We start from the raw sequence: 22,796 nt of genomic DNA on the forward strand, positions 1-22,796 counted from the left end.
GTGTTACATTGGAACTCTATCTTTAACTTTTTGAGGAATTGTGTGTGATTTTTAACTTATTATTTTAACCCCCCACAATCACGAAGCTTGGTTGGTTATTCTGTCTTCTAAATATTCCTGTTTTTCATCATTATTCCTCTACCATATACTAAAGGTACACTTTCCAGGATTACTTGACTAGCTTCTTTTTTGTTTTCTTTGTCATCACCATGGCCTTATTCTGTGTCATCTTTCACTTACTGAAAAGTTGGTTTTCAAAAATGTAAATCTTAAGAGGTTATCTCATTGTTTTAAAAACAAAACACAAACAGAGAGGCTCATCATCGTAGTCCTCAGGATATAAAGTCTAAACTTATATTTCTTACAAAGGCTCTTTGCTGTCAAGTTCCTTCTGTGTGGTTTCAACTTAATGCATCCCCTTTGTTCTATATACCGAGTCCCATATTTCAATTTTTGTATTTGTTCTAACTCTAGAAACTCTCTTACCCAAATCCTTTGTCTTATTTCAGATGTCTCCTCTCTTTTTTAGAAGCCCTTTCTGTCTCTTCATGATTATAATGTGCCCTTCTTTTGTGCTCTCCACATTTCTGTACTGATGTTGGAGAGTTTACACACATTGTGGAATCAGGAGCTGAGAGTTAAGTGCCAGGTGATGTAGTGCAGACAACAAGTATAATTAATAGGAACTCTGAAGTCAAAAGAAGATTTTTTGGTAAATTACTTAAGGAAGGCCTCATGGAGGAAGGTATTACTTAAACTGAACTTTGAAGGAAGCATTCATGAAGGTATGGTAATGATCTGCAACTATAGGTAAATTAAACCTGTTGAATATCCATGGACCTATGAGGACTCATGGTAGAGGGCAAAAGCCATGTCAAACTCGCGTCATTTGAGTTTGAAGTGCTTGTACATTCTTCAACATTGCTTTTGTGTTACTTACATGAAACAAGCACTAGACACAATTCCTATGGAAGAAAAGCATGGAAAAAATGTGCAAAAGATTTTAAGAACTTACTGTGTATTTACAAAAGTGAGATGCAATGACATACTTTATGGGAAGTGTAAGAAAATTGTTAAGGGCTTTTTTTTTTTTTTTAAACCATATATGCTCATTTCAGAGCTTATCCAACTACATTTATAAAACTCCACAAAACTTCAGACAAAAACTGCAGTAACTAGGTGATTTCTAAATAAATTATAGAATCTTCCACAAGACTCTTGTATCGTGTTGGATAAATGGTCTGTGTTTATCTAGAAAAAGATTGGAAATGAGATAACTCCATTTTGCAGTTGTCTGTGCTCTACCCTGTCTCTCAATTGACAGTAAAAGTGGGACTTTCAGCTCTTTGTGTAGTTAGCATTCAGTAAATGTTTGCATGCATAAACAAAATAAGATTAAAATGTAATTCCTATGTTTCCATTTTCAGTATCTTTTCTATGTGTTACTAGAGGCCCAGTGCACAAAAATTTGTGCACGGGGGGGGGGGGGGGGTCGTCCCCCTCAGCCCGGCCTGCACCCATTTGCAGTCCAGGACCCTTTGGGGGATGTCCACCTGTTGGCTTAGGCCCACTCCCTGAGGGATCAGGCCTAAGCTTGCAGTCAGACGTCCTTCTGGCAGCCAGGGAACCCTTGGGGGATGTCCGACTAAAGGCTTAGGCCCCCAAGGGAGCTGTGATGAGGAAGCTGGGGTGACAGAGGAGCCACGCTGTCCCGCCCCGCCGCCCTGGGTCGGGTCGCACATGGGACGCCCGGGTGGGCAGGTCGATCGCTGCTGCTCCGGGAATCTAACCGTGACCCCTCCTGATTCCTAGGTTGACGCTCAACCACTGAGCTGCACTGTCTGGACTGGGAATTATTCTTAAGCCACTCTTGTGTGCTGGAAGCTGTGGCCAGCAGAAGGATTAACACACACAAGCAGGGCACGTTTGAGCATCCACTGTAGGTGTATATTCCCCAGGATTACAGAGGAGTTGACAAAAAGATATGTAGATATTAGTATTAAGTAAAGGTTGGTTAAGCTCAGCAAATCCCAATGAAAAGGTATTAGGCACTCTGTTAGTGTTAGGCACTCTCAAAGTGCATCCTATAGACCACAGCATAAGAATCGTCAGAAGTATTGATTGAATAATTTCCCTCTGAAACAGAGTTTCTGGTGAATGGGCCTGGATATCTGCATTTTTATAAGTTCTCTACACCACTGTGTCTCTATACTCTTGTAGAGCTACCTAGAATAAGAACCTAGTTGAAACCAGGGTAGAAGTTAGAGGGCAGTAGAAGATGATCTTCTGGGAAGTTTAGTTTACTTTTGCTCATTTGGCTCCTTGTGTCATCAGAGTTGGAAATGTTTTGGTCATCAGGTAGCATTTTGCTAATGAATCCCGTTATATTTATTTAATAGTTTAAAATTAATAAAATGTATATTCAAGTTTTGTAATTCATCTGTTGGGTGAAATTTATGTGATTTAATTTTAAAGGTTTGATCAAATTTTTCTTTCTCCACAGAACTCAACAAAAATCCAGTGGAAGGTTTTTCAGCAGGTTTAATAGATGACAATGATCTCTACCGATGGGAAGTCCTTATTATTGGTCCTCCAGATACACTTTAGTAAGTACAATGAAACTGACATCAAAGTAGAGCTCTTTTAATTAATTGAAATGTAAACTATTTTGGCAAACTGAAATGAAATTATTTAAAAAGCAGATGAAATGGCTGTATTTAGTATCATTTGTATGGAATGATCTTTCTAGGGTTTTTGTATCCTGCTTGAAACTGTCTAAAACTTGTTGCTTTCTTAAATATATGAGTTTCAGAAATTCAGATATTCTTGCTCCCTAGGACAAATTTATTACAGAAAAGCTATCTTTAAGGTGAGGTTACATATAAATAATACAGTTTTTTACTTGTATTACAGAAATTGGATTGGTTTTGTCAAGATAGAAAAGAATATTCTTTATTGAAATGTTTCTCCTTCTTCCTTCCCTTGTGCTTACTGTGCCTTGCCTTCAAAGGGAACATTATAATTTTAAAGATAAGGATTTATAAATTTTAACATTTTATCAGTTTAATGAAAGCATACTATTAATCTGGGAGATTTCATACAGAGCACAGTGTACACAAAAGTGTCTTGAGCAGGCTGGAAAGAACTTTCAAGAATATCAATTTCAGCGGTTCTCTAATTGGGTTCTCACAGAATACTGGCTAGAACCAAGGTGTTCCCGCTCTAAAATGAACTTACAGTCATCTTTTTCCAGTTTGTAAATGTGACTGTTACAGTTAATCATTTTTCATTAACCACTTACTAACTGATTTGTAAAGATGAACAACAGAATGTACTGCTATCAAAGAGCAATAGATAAAGGGAGATGGAATTTCTTAAATATTTTATGTAATACATTTCTAGATTCGAAGGCCACAGTTTTATTTTCTGCCCCAAGTGTTTATAGACTAACTTAAACTTACTAATATTTAATGTTCTGTAAGAGAGGTCATGACTACCTTGTACCTGACTGGTACAAGTTCCATATTTTTTTAGAAGTTGAGGTATTGGAAGAAAATGCAGTGACCTTCTCACAGACAGACAACTGAGAGACAGTAGGGACAAATCTAGATCTGAGTCTCTTGGGGACTAACTACACGTTCTCACTCAGCCATGGTCCTTCCTTGATGGTACTAAGGCAAGGATTTGGATGCATCACACATTTTTTTCTGATGGTCAAGTAATGCCCTTTTATTTTATTTTATTTATTTATTTAAAATATATTTTATTGAGCTTTTACAGAGAGGAAGGGAGAGGGATAGAGAGTTAGAAACATCGATCAGCTGCCTCCTGCACACACCCTACTGGGGATGTGCCCGCAACCAAGGATACGTGCCCTTGACCAGAATCGAACCTAGGACCCTTCAGTCCACAGGCCGATGCTCTATCCCAGGGGTCCTTAAACTACGGCCCGCGGGCCACATGCAAATACAGATATTGTGTTTGTTCCTGTTTTGTTTTTTTACTTCAAAATAAGATATGTGCAGTGTGCATAGGAATTTGTTCATAGTTTTTTTTTAAACTATAGTCCGGCCCTCCAATGGTCTGAGGGACAGTGAACTGGCCCCCTGTTTAAAAAGTTTGAGGACCCCTACTCTATCCACTGAGCCAAACCGGTTAGGGCAAGTAGTGTCATTTTAGGTGTACTAAGATGGCAACCCCTTTTCACCTCACAAAATACATGATAGAAAAGAAAACTCAGCTACTTCTCTGTAGACTGGTATATGACATAGAACATGGAACTATAGTGTGGATTTTTGGGTTTTTTTTGTCATACGTATTGTCAATCAAAGTTTTTGCTGGTATATTTCCCAGATGTATGTTTGCATTGGTAATTGTTACAAATTAAAATAACTCAGTTTACAATAACCACCATGTTAGCTTGATAGATAACAGTAGCCATTGAAAACATCCTAGAAGTAGTACGCCACAGTCTTGTTATTATTTGAAAGCTAATTTCTTTTTTTTTCCTTCCTTTTTTTAAATCCTTACCCAAAGATATTTTTCCATTGATTTTTTAGAGAGTGGAAGAGATGGGGAGAGACAGAGAAAGAGAAATAACAAAGTGAGAGACACATTGATTGGTTGCCTCCCCACACATGCCCTTGACTGGAATTGAACCTGGGATCCTTCAGTCCTTGGGCCAACGTTCTATCCATTGAGCCAAACCAGCAAGGGCTGAAAGCTAATTAACCAAATTTTATACACAAAACCATACATACAACCTGGTTTATGAGCTTGATGAAATTCAGGTCTTTTCTAGATTTTGCAATCAAAACACATTGCATGAACGTTTACACAGCAATATTTCAATGATAGAATCTTGTTACTCTTACAGTTAATATGAATAATGAGAGAAATTCCTCTAAACTGATGTTGTCTATGTAGAACAGGGGTGGGGAACCTTTTTTCTACCAAGGGCCATTTGGATATTTATAACATAATTGCAGACCATACAAAATTATCGACTTAAAAATTAGCCTGCTATATTCTGTCAAACATTTAACTTAATGCCTTGGCAGGGCCTGACCAAATGATTTCTCGTGTCTTATATGGCCATCATGCTGGACTTCAACCCTGATATAGAGGCTTGGTTAGGCATCTAGACTTGAGCTCCATCTCTAAGGACCTCACAGATTTCTAATACTTTTTTCATGCAATTGTCTCTGAATATTTTTTTAATACTGTACTAGTTAACAGACCATTATTTTCACCAATACAAACCTATTTCTGGCCTTGAATATACATTTAAAAAGTGCTGGCTGTTTGATACGAAATGTGCATAGCAGAAGCATTTGTTGGTAGCTCCTTTGGAGTATGGACCTATGATGAGACAATTGACGGCCACTTCCACACTGTCCCATCCTGATGAGAGCACCAGCAACACCTGGGCTATATAAATTTGACCTCAGTGCCATGCGTATTTGAGCATCCTGTGAGTAATGAAGCCTTAATGCAGTTGACAAACATAATAATCATCCAAAATTACTTGGATCTGATTTCTTTTTATTAATGATTATTTTTAAAATTCATATACTGGAAGTTATAAAATTGTTTTTACTATCAAGCCCTCAAAAAAGAGGTTTATGATTTATTAAATTTATGCCATCACTTTTGGCAATGTCCTCCTTTGAATGGTTGCAAAAATAAAGCACTATACTGGCATTTACACTACTTAATTTATTTAGTTCTCCGATTTCTTTTGAGTACTCTTTACTCCAGATGGGAACATGACCTTGAATTAGTTAGTTAATAGTCACTGTTCCCAAAGAGGTTATACTTTAGTTGACAAAACAGATCATTGCATAGTCATTTAATACACTTTGGTGATAGGTATGGTGCAGATAGGCATGGGGTATTATGACAAGTCATTGGGAACATGGCAGGTTTTTAATGTGCCAGGAACTTTTCCAAGAAGAAAAGATGTCTAAAATGGGAAATGAAGAGTTAGTAACTGCCCGGGTCCAGCCCCAGCAGGTCCAGGGGTTCCCCAAAGGCGTAGACGGAGTCGGCAAAGAAGGAATGACATGGAGGCAGCGTTCAGTTGATCAGCAGCCTAGCCAGGATCTCCAGCCAGGATCTCCAGCCAAGTTCTGGTCTGGATCTCCAGCAAAGTTCTGCTTAGGATCTCCAGCCAGGTTCTGTGTCCATGTTCTCTTGCTAGGTTCTCCAGCCAGGTTCTGTAGCCATGTTCCCTCGCTAGGTTCTCCAGCCAGGTTCTGTCCAGGCTCTCCAGCCAGGTTCAGTTACCAGGTTCTAGTCAGGTTCTCTTGCCAATTTCTGTAGTCAGGTTCAGTCCAGGATCTTTTGCCATGTTCTCTCGCTAAGTTCTGTCTCTAGGTTCTGAGGCCAGTTTCTGTCCAGGAACTTTTGCCATGTTCTCTCCAGCGAAGTTCTTCTGTCTCTAGAGAACGTTCTGTGTAGGTTCTGTGCCTAGGTTCTATCTCTCTTGGTTCCTTATTCTAAGTTCTGTGTTTTGCTGTCTTATTACATCTGTATTTATACCAGTTGATTCAATCCTATCAATCTCTATTACAAAGGTTAGGGCGTTTCTTATCTTCATTCCAGGGAGTAAAGATTATGTAGCTTAAGCACGATTGTTCGTAGTTAAAGTGATTAATTACCCGCCTGGCACTTAGTAAAGAGGTTTTATTCCCTCCCTAGCTTCAGGGGAAAATCCCTACCTGGGGAAACACCCTTTCTCAGAGACCTTGGTTAAAACACATAGTGCCAAGAAGGTGAGCAAACATATTAAGAACAGTATGCCATATATGCCAGGTCCCTTGAAACAGCAAGCATGGACCGGCTCCCGGCAAGTAACTGTATTAGTTACTAGGCTTTTTGGCTACAAGTAACAGAAATCTGATTTTAACTGGCTTAGAATACTTTGAATAATTTGTTGTCCCGACACAAAATGGTTACAGCAGTTTCGAACATTTGAGAATATCGCCCAAGGAAATAAGAGAAGGTAGTTTCTTCAGCAGGCTCTGCTTCTTGTCTCATTTGTCAGAATTGAGTGGCTTACTCATTCTTTAACCAGTAACTGGCAATATGAATCAGATTGCCACATCTGGCTTAGATTAATTATTCTTGGATGGAAGAGATTTGGGACTGTCAGCAGCAAGGTAAGAATTAACTAGACAGATATTCAGGCAATAATAGTGAGTGGTAGGGGTAAGTTGAAGGGAACTAGGGATTAAGCATTTCATAGGGAGAACTGTATACATAGAGCCTAGAAAAAAGGGATGGAATAAGGATATGGAAACAGTAAAATGATTATAAAGAATTTTAAGAAATGAGGTTGGGTAGGGAGTCGAAGGCTAGTTGAAATTTACAAATACTATTAAAGAGTTTGAATTTATCTTTTGTCCTAAGGACAAAGCCCAGCCATTGAGAAATTTTGCATCTGGAGGCACCAGTTAAATTTATATTAAAAAATGTGCATTGAATTACTAAGTATTATAATTTTGGGATTATGGGTTTTATTTTTCCTGCTACTTGTATTTCTGCAACAACAATGTTATTTTAAAATTTTGTCTATAACATAAGAATGTTATAGACAAATTTTGCGGAGTTTGAGGGCTTCTCGTGGCTGCTTGAAGTAGGGAGATCAGCAGTCTTTGTTTAGAGGTTAAAGAAAGAGCATATGTGTCTAGGGTAGGACAATGAGAAAGCAGAGGAAATTAGCCAGGAAAGGTATAAGGAGAGGAAAGGTTTTATAGAAGTAAGCTTTCTAAAATTCTACTATAAATCAAGAATCAAAAATCAGGTATTTAATGGTGTTTATTTACTTAACAGTAAGGAGATTATGGGTGTTCTTTTTTTTTTTTTTTAGAGGATTATGGAGTATTTGTAATATTTTGTTTCTTTTTTTATATATATATATATTTTATTGATTCTTTACAGAGAGGAAGGGAGAGGGATAGAGATCCAGAAACATCGATCAGCTGCCTCCTGCACACCTCCCACTGGGGATGTGCCCGCAACCAAGGCACATGCCCCTGACCGGAATCGAACCTGGGACCCCCCAGTCTGCAGGCCGACACTCTAGCCACTGAGCCAAACCAGTTAGGGCAATGGGTGTTCTTTTAAAAAAATACATTTGTATTGATTTCAGAGAGGAAGGGAGGAGAGAGAGATAGAAACATCAGTGATGAGAGAATCATTGATTGGCTACCTCTTGCACACCCTACACTGGGGACCAAGCCCGCAACCTGGGAATATGCCCTGACCAGGAATCGAACGGGCATTGTGTTCTTGTAGTTACTTCAGTGGAGTGAAGAGAGTAAGAGGGTAGAAATCATTCTGTTTGAGGAGTGATTTGGGAGTGAATACATAGACCTTGAGTATAAATAACTGCCAGGAAGAGAAATAGAGGCTGACAATGGGGGTCAGGGTGGCAAGGATATAGGGTTGAAAGTTAGTTAATGTGGGCTTAGATGGTACCTAGACCTACGTGATTAATTCTCCACTTAATGATTAGATAATTTATTCTATATAATAAAAGCCTAATATGCAAATTGTTCCCTCTGGTGGTCGTTGGACCGGGAGTTTGACTGCTCGTTATGACGTGCGCTGACGACCAGGGGGCGGCGTGGAACATGGCGGGTGTCAGCCATACACTGCAACCTCTCACCGGCTACCTGAGGGCAGGGATGACAGGGACGGAGATACAGTGCTACCCTCCCCTGGGACGTCAGGGCTTGTGCACTGGGGAAGCCCCCGCACTCAGGTGGCCCTGAGCACTGGGCGCCTGTGAGGAGGCTGGGCCGCAGCCACTGGACTACAGGGGCTGGTTAGGCTCCCCGTGGGTTCGCGCAGGAGCCAGTCTGCGAGGCCGGCTGGGAAAGAGTACGCTGCCCGCCTGGCTTCCGTGTGGTGCCACTGGGCCATCCAGAGGCCCACACTGCGCCCTGGCCTGTGATTTTTGGCCGCGCTTACTGAATCTCCGTGTGGGGACTCTGGCGCTGTGACTCAGGTGGAGGTGGGCATGCCGGGGTCCAGGGCCCAGGTGCTGCCCAGGGCCCAGAGGTCAGCTTCGACCTGCCCTTCCATGCCAGATGCTCGCGTTTCAATCGCCGGCCAGGTCTAGGGACTGCATCTGTGCATGAATTTCGTACACCAGGCCTCTAATCTACACTAATAAAAGAGAAACATGCAAATTGGTGTCACTCCGCTATGCCCACCAGCCAGTCAGATGAGTATGCAAATTAACCCAACAAAGATGGCAGTTAATTTGCATACGCAGGCGAGGAGCGAAGACTGATGGCTCCGGCCAGACTGAAGACTGAAGAGGCTTGGCTCCTCCGCTGCGGCTGGACCAAAGGCCTGGGTCACAGGTGCCGGAGGAAAACTGGTGCCGGCAGCCAGGGGAAGGAAGGCCAATTACACGAATTTTCGTGCAACGGGCTTCTGATGTAATAATAGAAGAATAGGGTACTAAAGTTTTTTAAAAGCTAGCATGATATTTCATGGTGGCAACATTAGCCTTCGTTTAGTCACTAGAGGGCAGTCCATACTCTACAATCTATGTAATGAACTGGTATACTTATGCATTACTTTATTTGAAACTGATAGTTGCCATGAGTATTAATTTAGCCATTATATTTATCTTTACACAGTCTTGAATCTATTACTTCTCTGTCTATTAATTTTTCTAGTGCTGTTAAGAATCAATTCTTGAGGCTGTCTTTATGAAAGAGATTCTGAAACTTGTGTGATATACCTATTGTTTTTATACAACTGGTTATCAAGTAGTGGATAGCTATTCATATCCAGAGAAATGAAAAATTCAGGTAGAAGTGGCAGTGGGTTTTTAAAGTCTCAGACACCCAGATAGCACTGTGTAAATATATGTTTAAATTTATATTGGTGAATGGTGAATGTACAACTTCTTTTTTATCTCTTACTCTCTTTTTCTTTCATCAGTAATGGCTACTCTGTTCACGTTGTATGCTGCTTTGTTTCTTACTACTGGCAATGAAAAATGAGAGAATCTTAAGATTATATGTATTTTGTAGTGTTGTTCTTTTTTTTAAAATATATTTTATTGATTTCAGAGAGGAAGGGAGAGGGAAAGAGAGAAGCATCAATGATGAGAGAGATCAGCTGCCTCCAGCACACCCCCACTAGGGATCAAGCCTGCAACCCAGGCATGTGCCCTGACTGGGAATTGAACCGTGACCTCCTGGTTCATAGGTCAACACTCAACCACTGAGCCACACCACTGGGCTGTATTTTGTACTATTGCCTTACCTTGAGATGATATAGAAAATAAAGAATTAGGTAACCAAACTCTGATTAATATTCTTTTACAGTAACAAAATTTTTTTATAGTTTTAAGACATACAGTCACAGCCATATGTTCTGTAATGAATTTTTGGAGGGAATGAACCTCATACACGTATTCCTCAGAAATTGACGGAGCACTGGCTATGCCATACCATTTATCATTCAGTGCTTAAGAACATGGGCTTTGGGAACTATCTTTGTTTAGTTCCCTGACTCTACCATTTTTATTAGTTGTATGATTGAACAATTACTTAAACATTGTCTTAGCAGTTTTATTTCTAGGGTCAAAGCCCTATGCCTAGGAAGTGTTTGGATTGTTCAGTGTTCTGTTGCTTGCAGTAGCAAAATGGAAGCAATCAAATGTCTTACAATTGTAATGGATAAACTGTGGAATGTGGCAGGTAAACTAAATGAACAAGAGACAAGTATCAAGATGAGTGTATATAAAAGAAAAATGTTGAGCAAAATTTTATATGACAGCATACAATTTATCATTTTATGATAGGGATTCCGAAGTACATATGGCAGAATGGTAGGGTCTGACAAAGCAGAATGATAGGATTTCTGATCCTTGTCAGATTTTTATAATTTAATACAAAAACAGTAAGATAGGCGTAATAGAAGAAACTTGAACTAGGCCTAGGTTTCTTAACCTTTTCAAATTGGGAACTCCTGGTTGCATACCTTAAAAAAAATTTTTTTTTATTGATTTCAGAGGGAGGGAAAGAGATACACAAACGTCAATGGTGAGAGAGAATCATTTATCAGCTGCCTCCTGCACATCTCCCACTGGGGATCAAGCCTTCAACCTGGGAATGTGCCCTGACTGGAATTGAACCTTGACCTACTGATTCATGGATCAGTGCTCAACCACTGAGCCACACTGGCTGGACTGTACACTCTTTTTTAACATCATGTCAATAATATCTGTGATGAAGAGAATATATAATAGAAGAGAAGATATTTTTAATTCATTGATGCTTTTCAATAAACTTTGAATTTGCTCATCACTGTAGCATCCCTGTATAGTTGAAAAACAGTGAACATGTGACATGTTAATACTTATTTTACAATGTTTTGTATCCTGTAGGTCTTTTGAGTTCCTCTTTGCTAATTTAGCTGTTCACTAGAAGTTTGTACCCACAAATAGGGACTACTGAGCAAGACTTAAACACACACACACACACACACACACACACAAAATGTTCACAGATAAAAGAAGCGTTAAGGATCCACCTATAGGAGAAAAACTATAAGGAATAGCATGGTTGGTACAGGATGGGTGAGGGCATTGCAGACAGAGTAAAAAAAAAATCTGCGCTTTAAATGTTCTAGGATAATCCTGTTAATTAGATTTGATTGAAAATAATGAGACTAGGTAATTTTTTATGACAGGAATTCCAGTCAGCTAATATAAAGCTTTTAAGGGGATCTAACCAATCAAAATTTAAGGAAAAGCTAACTGAATATTGAGGATTAGCCTCATCAGTAGAATAAAGTGCTTGGGCTTTGTGGCAACGATTCTTGGCTATTTTCTGTAATTATGGCTTTCAAACCGTTTGTGTTTTTTTTGTTTTTTTTTTGTTTTTTTACACCACAACCCATAATCAGGAATAATTTACATCGTGACCCAATGTATGCTTAGGTGTATACATCTTAATAAATAGAAGCATGTGTGTAGATCATATAACTGAAACAAATTACTTGTGATAAGCACCTTTGTTTTCTATTCTAATTTTATTTATTTAAGAAGAAAACTGGTTAGTTACTTAATTGGTTTATAGCCCCAGCTTGAGAAACTAGTTAATATAATTCTGTTCTAAGACCAGTTTTGGCACTATCTTTTACAGTTGGGGTAATACAGGCTGAGAAAATAGACTTATCTCTTTATCAGTGTAATGCATTCTTCACAACAGATACTCTACTCTCAATTTTCCTCATCTTCAGGTTTTTTTCCCCTTCAGTACATAATCTTACAAATTATGAAAGTTAAGGCCAGTAAGGCAGGCATAAAATTTGTAATTTTTCTTCCTTTCTGCCTCTGGATATCTATTTGTACTGCACTCGGTCTGGTTTTCTTCCTGTACAGAAGGAAAAGCTTTTTTTTTTTTGTTTTGTTGTTAGGCCCTTATTTTCTTTCTTATTTTACTTTTTTATTTATCCTTTTTTTAGTCTTTCTACCATTTACTTTAAAAAAAAATTGGCTTCCGCCCCTCTCTTTTAAAGCCTTTCATTTGTATTATTTCTCATCTTCTTTTTAAAAAATCATTACTAGGAATATTTTTTCCATTGAATTTTAGAGAGAGTGAAAGTTGGGGTGGGGGTGGGGGAAAGAGAGACACTGATGTGAGAGAAACACACTTCAATTGGTTACTTCTCACATGTGGGATTGAACCTGCAACCCAGCTATGTGCCCTTGACCTGGAATGGAACCCTCGACCCTTTGGTTCTTGGGCTGACACTCTAACCACTGAGCAACGCCATCCAGGGCAAGTTACCATCTTCTTTAACTGTTAAATCAAATTATCCTGTTTGTTATGCTTGTGCTTTACCACTTTATTCTTACTTTCTGCCTTGGCAGTCTTTTCCTATTGCTTTTACCAAAATTGTATTATTAAGGTTACTTTTTATACTTGGAGTCCAGTGAGTGGCATTTGCTAAGTGTTTAGGACTACTTGGTATTAATGATCTACCTCTCTTTTATTACCCTCTCCCCAATTTTGCTTTTATGATCAGAGAAAGGCAATAAAAATGAATACTTGCTGTGGTTAAAAAGTGAAGTTCTACTGAAATGTACAAAACAGAAAGTAAAAGTAAAAGATTCATAATCCTGTGCTCCAGAGTTAACCATTGTTAATGTATTTATGTCATGTTTCATGTAAACATACCCGCGTTTTTTATATTTTAAAGATAGATGGGTTTATCCAGTAGATATTTATGTTTCTTTTTTAAATTTAATAATAGATTTCTCATATTATTCCAGTACTTATTACTGATTTTTTTTTTTTTTTTTGTATTTTCCTCTGTCACTAGAATGGTAAGTGCCATGAAACCAGTGCTAATGTCTTGCTCTGTTATATCCTTTTACATAGACTAGTGTCTGGCACAAGTAGATAACCAATGTATATTTGTTCAGTGAATGAAAACCATTTAATGAGCTGAGAATTCTATTTCTCACTGATGTAAAACAAACATAATCACATAATGGTATGTACATTGAACAGTAAAAAAAATCTGATATGCAAATTGCTGTTGCAGCAAATTGGTCAATGTAATAAAGGGACATGGTGGCTTGTTTAAAATTGGGTAGTCAAATCTTTCTTAAGAGGTAACATTTAAGCTGAGTTCTGAATGACAAGGAGAAACTGGTATTTCAAAGAGAAGAGACAGGTGGTACCAAGGACACAATGCAGGACTTAGTCATTTTTGCCCCATAAAGTTGACTTCATCTCATTTTTTATTGTTAACATATAAAACTCATTTTATTGTTCTGACAATTCTTCAAGAATATTTCTTTCTTTTTTTTTTTTTAAAATATATTTTATTGAGTTTTTACAGAGAGGAAAGGAGAGAGATAGAGAGTTAGAAACATCGATGAGAGAGAAACATCGACCAGCTGCCTCCTGCACACTCCCCACTGGGGATGTGCCCGCAACCCAGGTACATGCCCTTGACCGGAATTGAACCTGGGACCCTTCAGTCCGCAGGCCGACGCTCTATCCACTGAGCCAAACCGGTTTCGGCCAAGAATATTTTTTAAGTAAATATCAGTGCTCTGGAACTGCACTAATACAGCAGTCACTGGCCAAATGTGGCTATTAATATTAAATAAAATGTAAAATTCAGTTCCTTTGTTTCACTAGCCATACTTCAAGTGGCAGGTGACTACCATATTGGATCACACAAATATAGAACATCTTCAATGTGTAGAATGTTCTATTGCACAGGACTGCTTTGGAAAGTCACTAGAATATAAATTACTTGAGCGACTGTATGCTTTGTTCATTACTATGCTCCTAGTGTCTGACACATCATTTGTTAAATGATGAGATAAATAAGTGGATGAATGAATAGAAGGTCAGCGCATTTCTTCCCAGACAAGGAACAACAAAATGTGCATAAAGTCTGAGCTGAGAAAGAGCTTACTGTGTTTGAAAAAAGGAAAGGAAACGGGCTAGAACAAAGAGTGATGATTTGAGATCAACATAGAAATTTGGCAACTTGACCCTAAGGCAATGTTAAACCTTCTAAATTTTGTTTTAAGTGCAGTGGGAAGTAATAGGAAGTTTTGTAGCACAGCAGTAGTGCAATCTGATTTGGATGTCTTTTTTGAGATATTTACTAGTTTTTTGAGAGTTTAAGAAGATGGTGTAGGTATGACAGTTTTTAAACCTGGTTATTTATAAAGTAAACTGCTTGAAATCCAGATTATTCATTTATTTATGCTGTCAACACTAGCACCCTTGTTTTTATGTTTGTTTTAATAATTGTTTACTTATAAGCAGGAACTTATTGGCAAGGACTTGTTTATGTTTTTGCTTTCCAGTGAAGGTGGTGTTTTTAAGGCTCATCTCACTTTCCCAAAAGATTATCCCCTCCGGCCTCCTAAAATGAAATTCATTACAGAAATCTGGCATCCAAATGGTAAGTTTATCTATTTGTGCTTTTACATTTACAAATATGATGGCCCGTCACTGAAGTTTTCAAGTTCAGTAAGAAAGATACAGTTCTCAATGAAATTGCTTTGGTATTTTTGTACTAAGTTCATTGTATTTGTTATGCACATGGCCATGCGTTAGATTCTTTAGGTGAGAAGGAGCAACAGAGATCATACGGAAAAAATGGTTTTTTTACTTGGTTTTCAGCTCCTTTGAGTCTCATGATGTTCCAAACTAGAGGCAAGTTTGGTGGGTGATACGATGATATTCAGCATTAATAGAACTCTTAAAATTGAAGAGATAATTTCCAAGGCATTAGGTGACTCATTGGCTATTCCAAAAAGCACAAAAGTAATTAAACCTGGATTGTGTAGTTACTTTTTCTCTTCTTAGCTCTTAGACTTTTTAAACTATATTCTTAGTTATAAAACAGGGCATGTCCTACCTATTTCATGAAACGACTGAGGGCTTCAAATGAGGTGAGATAGTGTACGTTTTAACCTTTGGAAAGCATCCCAGTACTGCTGTTTGTGTAATGAAGACATTGACTTTTTTACCCAAAGATCTGCTACCATTTAAAATCCAGCTTGTGAAAAAATAAATAAATAAAATCCATCTTGTGAACCAAAGGTTAGGATAGATAAGTTATGTTTATTATACACAGTTTCCTTGAACTTTTGGCCTTGTTTTGTATGAGCTTGCAAGGATTTGTTTTCTAAGTATGTTGACTTATCATTATTTTGTAATCAGCTGTCTGTTTGTTTGTTTATTTATTTATTTTCTTTTTTCTTTTTTAAATATATTTTATTGATTTTTTTACAGAGAGGAAGGGAGAGGGATAGAGAGTTAGAAACATCGATGAGTAAGAAACATCGATCAGCTGCCTCTTGCACACTCCCCACTGGGGATGTGCCCACAACCAAGGTACATGCCCTCGACCGGAATTGAACCTGGGACCCTTCAGTCCGCAGGCTGACGCTCTATCCACTGAGCCAAACCGGTCAGGGCATCAGCTGTCTTTTTAGACTACTACACTAATCTGCCTTTTGTTTCTCCTAGTCAAGGTTCTTTCAGTTGCAAGGAAGAAAAACCCTTATTTATTAGTTTCAACAAAATCTGTGGGAGAGTATGGATTATAGAATAAATTAAGGCATTATTGCATGGATAGGTAGTATATATTAGAACCTAGTGGCTTGCAAAACAAATGGGTCTTCTGAGAGACCAGAACTGGCAAATTGAAAACTATTGGGAACCAAGGGAACTACCATACTTCATAGCATCTGAGATAGCAGTGATTACAAAAGGCATGTAATTACTTTTGTCTAGAAGGGAGAAAAATATCTAAAATTTATTTGTGGGAAAATGCATTAACAATAGTCCTACATGAAGTATGGATGCATGAATTAATGAGATTCACCTCTTGTTTCTTTGAAATTTCTTTCATCTCTTCCTGGGCTTTTGGCAGGGTTTCTTATGCTTCACTTGAATTATTCAATGTGCAGTATCAGTCTGTTTGCACCTATTTCTGAAGATGTGACTAAGCTTCTCACTGTTGGCTACACCAGATTAGCTATAGAATTCTAGGCAGAGCCTCTTTGAGCCTTATTTTCTCTATCTGTGAGAATTAAACGAGAGCACATATGTACACAGTAAGTGGCACTTCTTTTCTGTTAAGAGGAAACATAGCAGTGGCCTAGGCAATTTAAGAGGAAAGCTGAGGGAACAAGTGTTTTCGTGTGTGTGTGTGTGTGTGTGTGTGTGTGTGTGTGTGTGTGTTTCTTCAAGTTGAAAAGACTGTTTTTTTAACCACAGTGCCCTTATTTAAAAAAAAAAATATTTTTATTGATTTCAGAGAGTAAGGGAGAGGGAGAGAAAGATAGAAACATAAATGATGAGAGAGAATCATTGATAGGTTGTCTTCTGCAGGCCCCCTACTGGGGAGTGAAATAATTAAAACTTAAGAAAGGATACCTGAGGAGGTAAGGGGCAATGATGGCAAGTACAGGAAGAATGAGACAAGGAAAGAGTGAAAAGTCATTTTGAAATAGGAATGAGAGGAAAAGCGAGCATCTGAGTATCTGTTAGGCACTGGAGATATAAAGATGATTAATGCATTATGGTCTCTTTCTATAAGGAAATTATGGTCTATATAAGGCAAAGGTGGACATGTAGACTTAATGGTGAAACTGAAGGATGATAGTGATATGTAGTTATAAAGGTGTATTGGTGGCATAGAAGAGGAAGTTAGAGAATATGAGTTTTTATTTTGTTTATTTTTTTATATATGTTTTTAAATATTTTTATTCATTTCAGAGAGGAAGGGAGAGGGAGAGAGAGATAGAAACATCACTGATGAGAGAGAATCATTGATTGGCTGCTTCCTGCACACCCCCCACAAGGGATCCAGCCTGAAACCCGGGCATGTGCCCTTGACTGGAATTGAACCCAGGACTCTTCAGTCCGCAGACTGAGGCTCTATCTACTGAGCCAATCCAGCTAGGGCTATTTTATATTTTAGTCTTTATTGTTGAAGGTTACATATGTCCCCTTTTTTCTCTCATTGACCCCTTATAGCCTGCCCTCACCATAGGCCTCCATCACCCTATTGTCTGTGTCCATGGGTTATGCATATAAGTTCTTTGGTTGATCGCTTCCCACACCCCCTCAACCCCCAATCTTCCCTCTGAGATTTGACTGTCTGTTCCATGCTTCTGTGTCTCTGGATCTGTTTTGTTCATTAGATTCTACATATAAGTGAGATCGTGTGATAATTATCTTTCTCTGACTGGCTTATTTCTCTTAGCATAATACTCTCCAGGTCCCTCCATGCTGTCTCAAAAAGTAAGAGATCCTTCTTTTTTACGGCTGCATAATATTCCAGGACCTGCTGTATTTACTACATGTAAATGCTAGGCAACATCTAGCTACATGCTAGGTATCTTGAAGTTTTGCTCAGATGTACAAGATAACTTACATTCAATTGGGTTTTTCAGATGAATCCTAGTTAGTAAAGTCCATGGTCTTCTTAGAAGGTTAACAGGTTCCATTTTGGAAATTAACTTCTGTATATTCATTGTTTTATACAGGTTCTGTGGAAATTAGGACTCGATCTATAATAGATATCTTCTGTATAACCAAGTTATTTCAAATATGTATTTTAAACAGGACTGTTTTTTCTCTAATTTTGCAGTTGATAAAAATGGTGATGTATGCATTTCTATTCTTCATGAGCCTGGTGAAGATAAATATGGTTATGAAAAACCAGAGGAACGTTGGCTTCCCATTCACACCGTGGAAACCATCATGATTAGTGTTATTTCTATGCTGGCAGATCCTAATGGAGACTCACCTGCTAATGTTGATGCTGCGGTAAGGTGGTCATATGCACATATCCCCTCCCCTTTAATGAAACTCAGAAATATAGTATCTTTATATATCTGTGTGTGTGTGTGAGTGTGTGTGTGTTTGTGTGAGTGTGTGTGTCTGTTTATATCCATTTTACAAAAATAAATTACAGATACAACTCAGCTTCACCCCTAAATACTTGAACCTGGATCTTCAAAGAATAAGGACACCATCTTACATGTCATACCTAGGAAAATTTAATATCAAGTTCATATTATTATTCCTGAGTTTTTTGTATTTTCTTTTAAATATGTCTTTATTGATTTCAGAGAGAGGAAGGGAGAGGGAGAGAGAGATAGAAACATCAACCAATAAGAGAAAATCATTGATCGGCTGCCTCTTGCACATGCCCTACTGGGAATTGAGGCCACAACCTAGGTATGTGCCCTGACTGGGAATCGAACCATGACTTCCTGGTTGATGGGTTGATGCTCAACCACTAAACCTCATCAGTTGGGCTTTTTTTGTCTTTAGTATGTTTTTGTTGATTTCAGATTTACAACAAAGCTGGCATTATTTAATCATTCCTATATCCTTCACCTAGATTTACCAGTAGTGGAGATTTTACTTTTTTTTTTTGCCAAATTGTTTGAGAATACTTTACAGATATCCTAACTCTTCATACTTGAATACTTCAGCATATATCTCCTAAGAACAAGGGTATCTTTCCATATAAGCATAGTACGAGTCTATCGTTGATACAGTACTATTATTGAATATACATATACAGCCCATACTCAGATTTCTTCAATATTGTTCTTATAGCTTCCTTTTTTTGGTTATTAAAAATCCAGAATCTAGGATCCCACTTATTATTATTTTTAAAAATATATATTTTTATTGATTTCAGAGAGGAAGGGAGAGAGAGATAGAAACATCAATGATGAGAGAGAATCATTGATCGTCTGCCTCCTGCACACCCCACACTGGGAATGGAGCCCACCAAGAACCCATGCATGTACCCTGAAAGGAAATTGAACTGTGACCTCCTGGTTCATAGTTCAACGCTCAACCACTGAGTCATGCAGGCTGGGCCCATATTATATTTTCACATTATATTTTTGTTTTATTAGTCTTTTTTAATAGTCTTAGTTACTCAATCTTCTGTCCTTCTTTGAAAAGCCTTTTGTTTTTATTCTTATTCTTGGAATTTTATTTGTTACTGTATATGAAAGCCAGAAGATTAAAATCACCTTTTTGGGGGGGGTTAATTCAATCATATAAAAACTTAAGCCCTAGCTCAGTGGTTCTCAGCCTTCTGGCCCTTTAAAACAGTTCCTCATGTTGTGACCCCCAACCATAAAATTATTTTCGTTGCTACTTCATAACTGTAATGTTTCTACTGTTATGAATCGTAATGTAAATATCTGATATGCAGGATGGTCTTAGGCGACCCCTGTGAAAGGGTCGTTCGACCGCCAAAGAGGTCTTGACCCACAGGTTGAGAACCGCTGCAGCTGGTTTGGCTCAATGGATAGAGTGTTGGCCGGCGGACTAACGAGTCCTGGGTTCGATTCTGGGCAAGGGCACGCACCTTGGTTGCAGGCTCGATCCCTTGTCCTGGTTGTGGCACATACAGGAGGCAACCAATTAATGTGTCTCTCTCACATCAATGTGTGTGTCTCTCTCTCTTTCTCTCTTCCTCTCTCTCTCCCCACCCCTCTCTTCCCCCGCCCTTCCCTTCCACTCTGTCTAAAAATCAATGGAAAAATAGCCTCAGATGAGGATTAACAGAAAAACAACAACAACACAACAAAACAATTTAGGTGAGATCTTAGATGTAGAAAAACACTACATAAATAATCCCTTTTCATATCTATGGCTTTGAAATTTTTCATTTAGTAATCAAGTTGAAGTAAAGCCTGGTAGAACACTATTCTATTTTTCTGTTTAGTCAAGTATTCAAACAGTATAAGAGAGAGTGAGGGAGAAGAGATGAAAGCTGTTTTTTTAAAAAAAATCCTGCCCAGCCCGTGTGGTTTAGTTGTTGAGCCTCGACCTATGAACTGGGAGGTCACGGTTCAATTTCTGGTCAGGGCACACCCCAGTGTGGGGTGTGCAGGAGGCAGCTGATCAATGATTCTCTCTCATCATCTATCTCTCCTTCTCCCTTACTCTCTTAAATCAATAAAAATATATATTTAAAAAAATCCTATAGAATCATTTTGAGAAGTAATTCCTGTTTCATTCACAGTTGTCAGCTCTTCTATAAGATTGGAACTGACAAGTTGAGTTTTAATCTTCAAAAAGGAGAAAATAAGAACAAATAAATATTTGACAATGTGAATAGGCAAAATTTTCATAAGGGTAGAAAATGGCCTTTATAGGAAGTTGAAATATACAAACTTGACTTCACAGACTATGCAACATCTATCCTGTTCTTTTTTGTGAAACCCACTGCTGCTTTGTCTGATTTAACCAGTTGTCTCATATTTAAACCACAGCTATCTTGTAAACAGTTTTGGTTACCTTTCTTATTTGCCTTTTCTGCTTGCATTGCATACCTTTTAATCATATTATTATGTATTTTTTGTTTGTTTTTCTCACCTCTCAATCAGTGAACGATACCTATTTTAAGGAACTCCCATTTTTCTTGGAGATCTCTCTCCTGGATCCCTCCATTCTTTGGATCCAAATTAGGTTGATTCAGCCTGCTGCTTGATTGCTTTCCTTGTATTTTCATTCCTTCACTTGCTGCTCTTCTGTATTAGATCATCTGTTTCCTGGGTCTCCCCTGCCCCCTTTTTTGTTGTTAACTTTTTTCTTTTGCTGTTCTTCATCCAAGAGTAATGTTTAAGAAAAGGTGGCTGGGAATTAAGTTCTTACATGTCTGAAAGTGTTTCTGTCCTGACCTTAAAATTGATACTTTGTTTACAGAATTCTAGGGTAGAAAATAAAATTTCTACAGAATTTTTCTTTAGTACTTATTGTTACTGAGGAGAAAGTTGATGCTAGGTTCATTCTTCTGTGTCTATAGGTGCCTTTTCTTTCCTTTTTCTTTCTAGTTCCCTTTAGATCCTTTTCTGGATTTTTGGTCTTCTGAAATTTCACAATATGTAAAATTTTCCATCCCTCTAGTTGATGTATACTTTGAAGACTTCGACTGTGGGAAATTTACCTTTTAAATTATTTTGAAAATTTTTTTCAGGTTTGGCATTCTTTCATTTTTGTTGTTAATCTTCACCTGAGGATATTTTCCTCATTGCTTTTCAGAGAGAGTTAGAAAGGGGCGGGGAGAAACATCGATGTAAAAGAGAGACATGGATTGGTTGCCTCCTATATGTGCCCTCAGTGGGGTCGCAACAACCAAGGTATGTGCCCTTGACTAGGAGTTGAACATGAGGCATTCTAACCACTGAACACTACTGGTCAGGGCGGCATTATTCCCTCTTTTGAACTTGTAGCTATAACTCAGATTGATCCCTTGTAACTTTTAATCTAAAAATGGTGGCGAACGACACATTTGTAATACCTTAACTAATAAATAATTAAAAAAAAAAAATGGTGCTGATTTTGAATCTTCTGTTGAATTTTTATTTTGACAGTATTACTTTTAATTTTAAATGCTTGGTCTTTTCTTCGTTGTTTCCTTTTTCATGAAATCACTCTTTAATGAACTTAATGGTTCTCTTGGGAGTTCAAATTAGAGATTTTTTTTTTTAATATATTTTATTGATTTTTTACAGAGAGGAAGGGAGAGAGAGAGAGAGTTAGAAACATCGATGAGAGAGAAACATCCATCAGCTGCCTCCTGCACATCTCCTACTGGGGATATGCCCGCAACCCAGGTACATGCCCTTGACCGGAATCGAACCTGGGACCTCTGAGTCCGCAGGCCGATGCTCTATCCACTGAGCCAAACCGGTTTCGGCAAAATTAGAGATTTTTAAAAGTTAAATTCTGAAGTCTCTTTCTTTGAAGTCAGTTTTTCTTTTGTATTTTGAAGACTTCTTCAGAACTGTAGGTAGGCCTTCTACGTAACTATCCTCCATTTATGATAAGTAATAAATGAGGGTTTAGGAAAGCAGATTGGAGGTGTATGTATTTGTGTGTGTGTGTGTGTGTGTGTGCTTGCGCTCAGGTGCTGATTTTGTTTCCCTCGAGTGTGTGAGTAGCAAGCCAGATACTAAACTAAGAGTAAGGATTGGCGGAGGAGGGGTGTCATTTAAATGCCTAAATGAAGCATCTCTAATTTTAGTACTCTTCAGCGCAGCATATTTATATAAAAAATATATATATATATCATTATTATTTTAGGAAGGTATTAGAATTTTGCACATAGGTGGAAGGAATGCCAAACTGTTGAGCTATACAGACTTCTATTTCTTTATTTTCAGCCCTACTTCTTACTAATTCTTCTCACGTTTACCATTTTCAAGCTTTACCTTCTTTAGAGTTCTGTTT

At 38.1% G+C, this 22,796-nt stretch overlaps 1 protein-coding gene across 4 annotated transcripts in view; it reads left to right on the forward strand.

Annotated features, from left to right (window-relative positions):
* The window catches only part of UBE2G1 (ubiquitin conjugating enzyme E2 G1), a 97,258-nt gene that overhangs the window by 62,565 nt on the left and 11,897 nt on the right, over nt 1–22,796 (forward strand). For all 4 annotated transcript variants that reach the window (XM_036341263.1, XM_036341262.1, XM_036341261.1 and 1 more), the window contains 3 exons: nt 2,504–2,606; nt 14,876–14,973; nt 18,178–18,356. In XM_036341263.1, coding sequence (XP_036197156.1) covers nt 2,504–2,606; nt 14,876–14,973; nt 18,178–18,356 — 380 coding nt within the window. The remainder of the gene's footprint in view (nt 1–2,503; nt 2,607–14,875; nt 14,974–18,177; nt 18,357–22,796) is intronic.

This window comes from Myotis myotis, unplaced genomic scaffold (assembly GCF_014108235.1).
Source record: "Myotis myotis isolate mMyoMyo1 unplaced genomic scaffold, mMyoMyo1.p scaffold_m19_p_17, whole genome shotgun sequence".
NCBI lineage: Eukaryota > Metazoa > Chordata > Mammalia > Chiroptera > Vespertilionidae > Myotis > Myotis myotis.